The sequence below is a fragment of the Bubalus kerabau genome, chromosome 23, assembly GCF_029407905.1.
Source record: "Bubalus kerabau isolate K-KA32 ecotype Philippines breed swamp buffalo chromosome 23, PCC_UOA_SB_1v2, whole genome shotgun sequence".
In the NCBI taxonomy this organism is placed as follows: Eukaryota; Metazoa; Chordata; class Mammalia; order Artiodactyla; family Bovidae; genus Bubalus; species Bubalus kerabau.
Window position 1 is genome coordinate 4,791,678 of NC_073646.1, and position 11,214 is coordinate 4,802,891.

At 51.0% G+C, this 11,214-nt stretch overlaps 1 protein-coding gene and 1 long non-coding RNA gene across 6 annotated transcripts in view; one reads left to right on the forward strand and one right to left on the reverse strand.

Moving 5' to 3' along the window:
- The window catches only part of MGRN1 (mahogunin ring finger 1), a 36,893-nt gene extending 34,223 nt beyond the window's left edge, over window positions 1-2,670 (forward strand). For 4 of the 5 annotated variants that reach the window (XM_055561177.1, XM_055561175.1, XM_055561178.1 and 1 more), the window contains one exon: window positions 1,167-2,670. Coding sequence is in view for 2 of the 5 variants with exons in the window: in XM_055561175.1 (XP_055417150.1) it covers window positions 1,167-1,279 (113 nt within the window). In the remaining 3 variants the exon portion in view is untranslated. Of the gene's footprint in view, window positions 1-515; window positions 636-1,166 lie in introns of all 5 variants that reach the window. The other variant, XR_008707387.1, reaches the window with a different exon arrangement.
- A 123-nt stretch (window positions 2,671-2,793) lies between these two features.
- Window positions 2,794-10,386, reverse strand: LOC129637228 (uncharacterized). The gene is made up of 4 exons (XR_008707390.1): window positions 10,115-10,386; window positions 9,565-9,654; window positions 9,344-9,490; window positions 2,794-3,360 (listed from the first exon to the last, which is right to left on the reverse strand). It is a non-coding gene; the product is annotated as an uncharacterized LOC129637228 (long non-coding RNA).
- Between the last annotated feature and the right edge of the window lie 828 nt (window positions 10,387-11,214).

Consider the following 11,214-nt stretch of genomic DNA (forward strand, 5'->3'; position numbering starts at 1 on the left):
AGGCCACAGCAGGGGTGCTCCAGAGAGGTGGTCCTTGCGGGAGGGGTCCAACCAGCCTTTGGAACCGGAGGACTTTCCCTCTGGACTGGGCAGCCCAGTCAGGCTCTTGTAGCCTCAAGGGTCCCAGGATCAGTGACTCAGCGCCAGCCAGGACCCCACTGTTGCTGACAGCTAGCCTGTCCCCCACCTCTGGAACCTCCTGGAACACCAGCATGCTGTGGGGTCAGTCTGTGAGTGGTCCCCGGACAGCCAAACGGACATCTTACTGAAAGCCATTCCGAGAGCACCCCCAAAGAGGGGGACGCACTGGGGGAACCCCTGCCCCTCCTCCAGGCAACCTCAGCCTGCTGGGAAGTCTGGAGAGAAGGAACCTGGCGCCTTCGATACCCCAGGGTTTCTAGATGAATGTGGTGGGGTCCCGCCCCCAGCTGTCGGCCTTGGAGGACTTGGCCCCCCTCCCGGTCAGCCGTGCTGCCCGACCACGGGGTCTGCCACCAACGATGTTCCTCCCACAGACCTCTCCTATCTTCCTTGGTCGCTTTTTGTGACAACGCTTAGCTTCAACTGAAATAGGACCTGGCACTTTTATGACGTTGGCCCCAGCCTCACCCTTGGAAGATAGTGTTGCCACTTGGGTAAAACTTCCAGAAGTGGGAAATGGCTCAGACCTGGCTGCAGAGAACCGTGTTTGTCTTGTGGGCTGCATGGCAGAGCTGGCTTCCCGTGTGCAGCCTCAGCTCCTAAGAAGACAGTCCCCTCGCTGGGTCCCCCAGGGTCTGTCGCTGGCCCCAGGGGCACCTGGGTTTGCCCCTGAAGCTGCCTGGGGCCTACGTGGTGTGGCGCCCCAGGGCACCGGTGCCCCGGGGTGGCCTGAGCACAGGGGTAGTTCACAGCACCCTGGGGGTGCCTCCCGGGGTGCCCCGGGCCCCGCTGCGTGTGCCCCTCTGCCGGGGGTGCCGAGTTCCAGCTGAACCCAGTGGTGACGGGACAGTGGCCCGGCAGAAGCAGAAAGCTCAGCGCGGGCGTGGGCAGGGGCCAGTGGCGGGCACCCCTCGGCTGGCCGGGGTCGCCATGCCCGCCGTGTGCCCTGCTGCTGACATGCTAGGCGGCTGTGGGAGCCCAGAGCCCGCAGGCCGCCCGCTGACCCTCGCTCTCTGGCCCCACAGGATGGTCCACCTCCATGGAGACTCCCCGCAGCCTCCACATCGCTGGGCACCCCCGGCCCCCACTTGGCGGCCCCAGCCCCGACCCCAGGGCCGCTGAGCTGACCCCGCTCTGAGAGCCTGGCCCAGCTGGCAGCACGGAGCCCCCACCTCCGCCGAGATCCCAGCACGACCCTGGACCCTCCAGTCTGCACAGCGGTGTTGTCTCCGGCTCCAAGGGGCCATGTGACCCTCCGTCCGAGAGGACAGCTGGCCGTCGCCTCCGCCCACCCCTTTTTCTGTGGTCGACGTGTTTGCTGATGGTACACGATGAAGGACGGCGGCTTTCTGCCCGGGGCGCCGAGCTCTGGGGTGCCCCCCGCACACCCCGGGAGGCTGGTCGCCCACGAGAATCCTGGATGGGCCTCCACAGCCCCCAAGCTCGTGGGGCCCGTTGGCACCAGTGAACGCAGCAGAGCGGAGAATTCAGCTGTGAACCAAGTGCAGCCTCGACAGTAAACGACGCAGGACTCTGGGAGGGCAGGAGGCGGGGTCCGAGTCTCAGCCAATGAAGGAAACAGTGCCTGTGCCCCACTGTGCGTGTGGCCGCCCCCTCCCCACTGGCCCCGTGGGGCACCTCCCTCAGCTCGGCCGGCCGGGCAGCCGTTCTTCCCGTGGGCCCGGCCGCTGGCAGTGGTTCTGTCCGGGCCCTTCTCTGAGTCTGGCACCTTCTCAGAGGCAGCCTCGCCCACCTTACCGGACCCTCCAGGCGGGGGTTCCGCTTGCCAGTGGCACTGCTGTCCCCCTGGGGGTGTGACGGGCCTCTGGGCTCCTCTGCCCTCTCTTTGCCATGTAGACGTGACTCACCATCCCTCCTTGATTCCTTCGGTTTGGGGCTCCTGGGGTGGGACCTGCCTGGGGGTTGTGGGTCCCATTTGAGGTGACCTCGTCTTTTAAAGATACATTTTCTGGGCAGCAGAAAGGCCGAGGGGGCGCTTGGCCTTGGTGCCCCGGACCGGCTGCCCGTGCAGGGCCTTGAGCCTGGCGGGTGGGTCTCAGCACCCAGGAGCCGGCCCTTGGCCAGCGAGAGAGGGCCCGGCTCCCTGCAGAGCTGCCCCAGGGAGCACGGTCCCGGGGCGGCTGGCAGCCCTGCCCCAGGGCACTCAGGGTGGACGCCATTTCTCTCCGGTCAAGCCTGTGAGCAGAGGCCACAGCCAGGGCAGCCTGCCCCAGCCCCTTGGCTCCCTGCGTGCCCTCCCCTCTCAGCCACCATGTGCTTCTGGGTGCACACGTGGCAATGCACACACGCACACCTGCACACACAGGCGGGGAGGCCGTGTCCCACTGCTCACTCCGCGCGGTCAGCACCCCAACCTCTCACCACCTGTGTTGGTGTCAGTGATTCTGCAGGACAGGGTGCAGACTGGCCTGTCTTGGACTCACATGTGCTGTCATTTGACTTACTCTGATTGGCTAATTTTTGTTCGTTTTTACTGTATATTTATAGTAATAAAACCACGCAGCAGTATCCTGCCCACTCCCTCCGTGCCCAGCTCCGCCGGGCTCGGGTTCCCTCCTGGGAGGCCAGGTGGTGTGGGAGTCCGCTCATGGCTGCAGCCCCGGTTCCCTCGAGTCTAAGATGCCAGCGACTTCCAGCTTCCACGAGGCCGTGAGGACGGCTGTTGTTCCTCTTCCAGCCGTCACCATGCTGACTGTGGGCCTGGAGCAAAGAGGGGAGGGACCCTTGGACCTCGGCCCTGCCTCCTGAGTGGCTGGTGGAGCCCCGGGCCCCCAGGTGTGCCAGTGACATCAGTGTACCCGTCGCCGGTTCATCCTGCTACCGTGAACAAAGTGCCTGCTGTGCCAGCAGAGGGCGAAACGGGCAAGGCCCCCCAGGAGCCTGCCTTCTGTCAGCAAGACGTCACACAAGTCATCCAAGCCTTTCCCAGGTCTGGGGACCGTTAGGAAGCGAGTCGGCAGGTCATGAGACGGAGCGGGTCTAACCCGTGGCTGGGGAGGGCTTCACCGAGGAGACATTCCAGCTGAGCCCTGAAGGCTGCCACCCGGCGGATGGCCCAGCAGGGACACAGGCCTGGAGAGTGGGCCTGGCGTGTCTGCTTTGAGTGACCAAAGCATCAGAGTTGGGGGTGTGGGGTGCAGTTTCAGTCTGGGAGCAATCAGAGGCTTCTCGGCAAGGGAGCAGGTTTCTCCAGCCATCCTGTGGGGAGCAAATTAAGAGGGGCAGGTTTGGCTACCAGGATGCTTGCATCCAGCCGGAACCCCCTGCCTGGCCTCGGCTCCCCTGACTACCAAGCCTCCCAGTAGGGGAAGGCTGGGCCGTGGCATACCCACCACCAGAACCACCTGTCAGGTGGGCCCTGGCTCCTCTGCACACGGTTCCGAGTGGCTCCCCTGGGCCCTCTGAGTCCGGCAGCCTGTCCCTGCTCCAGGCAAGGCTGCCACCCTCGGCTGTGCCTGGTCGGGTGTGATCCCCGTGTGGGAGGATGCTCGCTGTAACACGGGTTCCTGCATGGGCTGCACTGATGCCCCTGCACACTGACCCCAGACGAGCCCGCCTCCTTTGTTAACGTGTGTGTGGCCTGGAGGCAGCGTCCTCTCTGAATTGGCCCCTCCCCTTGATGAGCTCTCCCTTCGAACCCAGTAAGCTGCCCCATCCAGGCCCTGACCCCGGCAGAGGGCCTCGGTGGGGGAGAGCCTCTCTGTTGCTGTTCAGTCGCTAAGTCAGGTCTGCTCTGTGCGACCCCATGGACTGCCGCGCGCCAGGCCTCCCTGTCCCTCGCTGTCTGCCGAAGCCTCTCTGTTGGGTCCCCACCCCCGATATCTCCCTATGGAAGCCCACTGTGGACTCAATGCAAGTGAGTTTCTGGTGGATCCTGCCAACCCTCACCTGCCCTCTGGCCCTCTCCTGCTCAGCCCTGCCCAGGGCAGCCTTCGCTGTGCCCGGGGCTTGCCCTCACCGCACAGCTCTCCCGAGCCTGTGCCACAGCGCGCCTGTTCTGAGTGCAGGCTGGGGTGCAAATCGGTGTCCACCATGGGAGAAAAATGAAGCTGGGCCAACTGGTGGAGTGCGTGGCCCCACAAGCTCCAGGGGAGCCCCATTGATGCTGCTGAGCCCTGGCGACCTCCTCTTCCAGTACTAACACCAGGTAAGCAACTCGGGCCCGCTCCGCAGGTTTTCTGTTGTGGACACTGGGTGGGAGACGGTGGGAGTCTAGGGTGGGACCCTGGCTCTCACTGACTGCCGGGTGCCCTCAGACAAACCCCCTTCATTGGAGCCCCAGGTCCCCCCTTGGATGGGGGAGACCCTGTTTCCTCGAACAGTGCTTGGCATTGTGGTTTCTGACTTGGAAGGCACTTGGTGTGCTGGGCTTGTTGCAGGAAAAGGGGGACCCCTTCCAGGGCCCACAAGTGGGTTCTTGTGTGACACTCGGAAATGAATTGTCTGAGGAGACACTCCTGCTGACAAAGCAAGAGACTACTGGGAAGGGGCGCCTGGGTGGAGAGCAGGAGGGTAAGGGAAGCCAGGAGAACTGCTCTGCCATGTGGCTCGCAGTCTCGGGTTTTATGGTGATGGGATTAGTTTCTGGGTTGTCTTTGGCCAATTGTTCTGACTCAGGGTCCTTCCTGGTGGCGCACATGTTGTTCAGACAGGACGAATGCCTAAATTACTATCAGTTCAGTTCAGTCGCTTAGTCGTGTCCGACTCTTTGCGACCCCATGAATTGCAGCACGCCAGGCCTCCCTGTCCATCACCAACTCCCGGAGTTCACTCAGACTCAAATCCATCGAGTCAGTGATGCCATCCAGCCATCTCATCCTCTGGCATCCCCTTCTCCTGCCCTCAATCCCTCCCAGCATCAGAGTCTTTTCCAATGAGTCAGCTCTTCACATGAGGTGGCCAAAGTACTGGAGTTTCAGCTTTAGCATCATTCCCTCCAAAGAAATCCCAGGGCTCATCTCCTTCAGAATGGACTGGTTGGATCTCCTTGCAGTCCAAGGGACTCTCAAGAGTCTTCTCCAACACCACAGTTCAAAAGCATCAATTCTTCGGCGCTCAGCCTTCTTCACAGTCCAACTCTCACATCCATACATGACCACTGGAAAAACCATAGCCTTGAGTAGACGGACCTTTGTTAGCAAAGTAATGTCTCTGCTTTTGAATATGCTATCTAGGTTGGTCATAACTTTCCTTCCAAGGAGTAAGCGTCTTTTAATTTCATGGCTGCAGTCACTATCTGCAGTGATTCTGGAGCCCCCAAAAATAAAGTCTGACACTGTTTCCAGTTTCCCCATCTATTTCTCTTGAAGTGATGGGACCGGATGCCATGATCTCTGTTTTCTGAATGTTGAGCTTTAAGCCAACTTTTTCACTCTCCACTTTCACTTTCATCAAGAGGCTTTTTAGTTCCTCTTCACTTTCTGCCATAAGGAGGGTGACAATATACAGCCTTGACGAACTCCTTTTCCTATTTGGAACCAGTCTGTTGTTACCATGTCCAGTTCTAACTGTTGCTTCCTGACCTGTATACAAATTTCTCAAGAGGCAGATCAGGTGGTCTGGTATTCCCATCTCCTTCAGAATTTTCCAGTTTATTGTGATCCACACAGTCAAAGGCTTTGGCATAGTCAATAAAGCAGAAATAGATGTTTTTCTGGAACTCTCTTGCTTTTTCCATGATCCACTGGATGTTGGCAATTTGATCTCTGGTTCCTCTGCCTTTTCTAAAACCAGCTTCAACATCAGGAAGTTCACAGTTCACATATTGCTGAAGCCTGGCTTGGAGAATTTTGAGCATTACTTTACTAGTGTGTGAGATGAGTGCAATTGTGCGGTAGTTTGAGCATTCTTTGGCATTGCCTCTCTTTGGGATTGGAATGAAAACTGCCCTTTTCCAGTCCTGTGGCCACTGCAGAGTTTTCCAAATGTGCTGGCATATTGAGTGCAGCACTTTCACAGCATCATCTTTCAGGCTTTGAAATAGCTCAACTGGAATTCCATCACCTCCACTAGCTTTGTTCGTAGTGATGCTTTCTAAGGCCCACTTGACTTCACATTCCAGGATGTCTGGCTCTAGGTGAGTGATCACACCATTGTGATTATCTGGGTCGTGAAGATCTTTTTTGTACAGTTCTTCTGTGTATTCTTGCCACCTGTTCTTAATATCTTCTGCTTCTGTTAGGTCCATACCACTTCTGTCCTTTATTGAGCCCATCTTTGCATGAAATGTTCCCTTGGTATCTCTAATTTTCTTGAAGAGATCTCTAGTCTTTCCCATTCTGTTGTTTTCCTCTATTTCTTTGTATTGATCACTGAGGAAGGCTTTCCTATCTCTTCTTGCCATTCTTTGGAACTCTGCATTCAGATGCTTATATTTTTCCTTTTCTCCTTTGCTTTTCGCTTCTCTTCTTTTCACAGCTATTTGTAAGGCCTCCCCAGCCATTTTGCTTTTCTGCATTTATTTTCCATGGGGATGGTCTTGATCCCTGTCTCCTGTACAATGTCACGAACCTCATTCCATAGCTCATCAGGCACTCTATCTATCAGATCTAGTCACTTAAATCTATTTCTCACTTCCACTGTATAATCATAAGGGATGTGATTTAGGTCATACCTGAATGGTCTAGTGGTTTTCCCTACTCTCTTCAATTTAAATCTAAATTTGGTAATAAGGATTTCATGATCTGATCCACAGTCAGCTCCCAGTCTTGTTTTTGTTGACTGTATAGAGCTTCTCCATCTTTGGCTGGAAAGAACATAATCAATCTGATTTTGGTGTTGACCATCTGGTGATGTCCATGTGTAGAGTCTTCTCTTGTGTTGTTGAAAGAGGGTGTTTGCTATGACCAGTGCATTTTCTTGGCAAAACTCTCTTAGCCTTTGCCCTGCTTCATTCCGTATTCCAAGGCCAAATTTGCCTGTTACTCCAGATGTTTCTTGACTTCCTACTTTTGCATTCCAGTCCCCTATAATGAAAAGGACATCTTTCTTGGGTGTTAATTCTAAAAGGTCTTGTAGCCTGGTGTTATCTATATAAATCCATCCCATAATTGCAGGAGATTTTTTTTCCTTCACTGAAACTTTGCTTGTTGCTTTAATTGAACAATAAACTCAACATTTATGTAAAACAACAGAATGGGAAAGACTAGAGATCTCTTCAAGAAAATTAGAGATACTAAGGGAACATTTCATGCAAAGATGGGCTCAATAAAGGACAGAAATGGCATGGACCTAACAGAAGCAGAAGATATTAAGAACAGGTGGCAAGAATACGCAGAAGAACTGTACAAAAAAGATCTTCACAACCCAGATAATCAATGGTGTGATCACTCACCTAGAGCCAGACATCCTGGAATGTGAAGTCAAGTGGGCCTTAGAAAGCATCACTACGAACAAAGCTAGTGGAGGTGATGGAATTCCAGTTGAGCTATTTCAAAGCCTGAAAGATGATGCTGTGAAAGTGCTGCACTCAATATGCCAGCACATTTGGAAAACTCAGCAGTGGCCACAGGACTGGAAAAGGGCAGTTTTCATTCCAATCCCAAAGAGAGGCAATGCCAAAGAATGCTCAAACTACCGCACAATTGCACTCATCTCACATGCTAGTAAAGTAGTGCTCAAAATACTCCAAGCCAGGCTTCAGCAGTATGTGAACCGTGAACTTCCTGATGTTCAAGCTGGTTTTAGAAAAGGCAGAGGAATCAGAGATCAAATTGCCAACATCCAGTGGATCATGGAAAAAGCAAGAGAATTCCAGAAAAACATCTATTTCTGCTTTATTGACTATGCCAAAGCCTTTGACTGTGTGGATCACAATAAACTGTGGAAAATTCTGAAGGAGATGGGAATACCAGACCACCTGATCTGCCTCTTGAGAAATTTGTATGCAGGTCAGGAAGCAACAGTTAGAACTGGACATGGAACAACAGACTGGTTCCAAATAGGAAAAGGAGTACATCAAGGCTGTATATTGTCACCCTGCTTATTTAAATTATATGCAGAGTACATCATGAGAAATGCTGGACTGGAAGAAGCACAAGCTGGAATCAAGATTGCTGGGAGAAATAGCAATAACGTCAGATATGCAGATGACACCACCCTTATGGCAGAAAGTGAAGAGGAACTAAAAAGCCTCTTGATGAAAGTAGAGAGTGAAAAAGTTGGCTTAAAGCTCAACATTCAGAAAACAAAGATCATGGCATCCAGTCCCATCACTTCATGGCAAATAGATGGGGAAACTGGAAACAGTGGCAGACTTTATTTTTTGGGGCTCCAGAATCACTGCAGATGGTGACTGCAGCCATGAAATTAAAAGACGCTTACTCCTTGGAAGGAAAGTTATGACCAACCTAGATAGCATATTCAAAAGCGGAGACATGACTTTGCCAACAAAGGTTCGTCTAGTCAGGGCTATGGTTTTTCCAGTGGTCATGCATGGATGTGAGAGTTGGACTGTGAAGAAGGCTGAGCGCCGAAGAATTGATGCTTTTGAACTGTGGTGTTGGAGAAGACTCTTGAGAGTCCCTTGGACTGCAAGGAGATCCAACCAGTCCATTCTGAAGGAGATGAGCCCTGGGATTTCTTTGGAGGGAATGATGCTAAAGCTGAAACTCCAGTACTTTGGCCACTTCATGTGAAGAGTTGACTCATTGGAAAAGACTCTGATGCTGGGAGGGATTGGGGGCAGGAGGAGAAGGCGATGCCAGAGGATGAGATGGCTGGATGGCATCGCTGACTCGATGGACGTCAGTCTGAGTGAACTCCGGGAGTTGGTGATGGACAGGGAGGCCTGGCGTGCTGCGATTCATGGGGTCGCAAAGAGTCGGACATGACCGAGCGACTGAACTGAACTGAACATAAACTCATGGCCAGGGTCACAGCAGGCATCATTAATTGGCCAGGTGAGGGGATCCTATCTAGTGATTATCAAGTGACCTGGATCTGACTATAATAATTTTTCTTTTCTTTTAAAGTCAACCAGTCTTTTCTCAGGGTCAACCAGTTAGCGCCTTGGAGTAGAGAAATTCACCAGGGTAACCCAGAACTAGACACAGGTAATTGGCCACAAACCCAACAACCGGATTGTTTCTAAAACTAGCATGGGATCAGGCCTATGATAGAAAAGCATTTGATTTATATGCAAAGGTCTAAGAAGTCAAGAAAACATTTTAAATGATCATACTAGTCAGGTCCAGCATCTTGGGCAAGCTGTCTTATCTCTGATGTCATCTTCTTGTCCTGGGTATTGCAGTTTCTCCTCTGTTTGAGCATCGTTTTAAGGTGACATCAGGTCAGCTGTCCTCTCTATAGACCAGTCCACTGTAGGCGCCTTTGAAAGTGGGAATTAGTTAGTCTGAGTCAATTTCCCTTCAATTTCACTGTGCATGAACTAGTTAAGAGTACCTGATAAAAAGGTCCTTCCATCCAGGTTGGAGACAGTTCCTTAAACTATGTCCTTCTTCAGTCCTGGTTGCAGCTCATGAGACATCTGATCTTTATCCAAAGACAGATGACTGAGGTAAGTTTCAGAAACAGACTTAGGGTGTTCTTTAGGAATTCAATTAAATTTTACATTAATATCACATAACAGCAAAGAACTATCCAGGAAATGAGTCTTACTAGATACAGACCTCCATTAACAAACTGAGATTTAACATTTATCAAAACATCTTTTTCTCCCTAAAGTTACCCTCATTTTTATCAAATATAACCAAATTAAGGCTAGTTTGTTTGCAAAATAGTTATGCTCTCAAAAATTTGGCCTAACCTGGTTTACATAACCAATTGATCGTAGACTTTTTACTTTGCTGTTAAAGTCTCAGACTGAACTTTTAAAATAAAACCTTTCAGGACTGGGAAAGTCATGCCAAAAGCTTATTATAGATTTCACCTAACAAAGCTAGGTGAATTCTTCCGTTTTCAAGGTCTTAAAAATTCCTTGAGATTTCTGTACCTGTTAGTGAGATAACTTCCGTAACTCATCTGATAAAGTTACTAGAAAGCAAGTGTCCAATCTCTGGAGGAGTCGGATAGAAATATAATTGTTATTTGTTTGTAACATCTGACTTGACCAAATTCTTGTCATAATTAGTTTGAGGGGAAGGTTTTCCCTACTCCCCCAAAACACAGATTCAAACCTGTGATTTTTTCAGATAGAAACCATAAAAGTTAAATGCATATTTGCTGGTTCATTCAGTCCTTTTGTTAACTTTTGTGAAGTCATCAGGCTTCTCATTAGAATTCTAGGACATATCAGAATGTTAGGAACTCCATATAATGTCTAGGATATCTATATTAGTAATATTTACCATACATTATAACCTGCGAGGATTTATCACTCATTTGATAATATTTCCCATGTAATTTAACCAACCAAATAAACACAATTAGTTTAATACCTCTATATGGGATGTTTCAGGGGTGTTCTAAAGCACCATAAAATTAACTAGAGATCAAAAGAACTTCAACAGAATTTGATTTAGGAAGTTTTGTCAAAAAAATCAATCAAAAGGGTTTAGAACATTTGGTCAGATTCAGTCAGTGCTGATGGGTGTATCATTTAGTTTGCTGATATGTCACAATAGGTGTATATACCAAGGCTCAAGGGCTAGTGAAAGTTGACTCCGTCATACTGGACCTAGTTGGCTCTAACCATTTTTCCTATGGCTGTGTCATTCCTAACAAAATCCATTTATCCAACTAATTGTGATCCAATTTTAGAAAATCCTGATCATGCTTAACTCTTTTCAGTATTTTCATACCTTCTACTGAAAACACATCTTAGTTTCCCTAAAGTATTTTCCACAATCAGGTACATTTCTTGTTGACAAATTGTATCAGAATAGTCTTCTTTGACCTCTAAACCTATAGGAAGCTCCAGTACTTTGGCCACCTGATGCGAAGAACTGACTCACTGGAAGAGACCCTGATGCCAGGAAAGATTGAAGGCAGGAGGAGAAGGGGACAACAGAGGATGAGGCGATTGAATGGCATCACCGACTCAATGGACATGAGTTTGAGCAAGCTCCAGGAGTTGGTGATGGACAGGGAAGC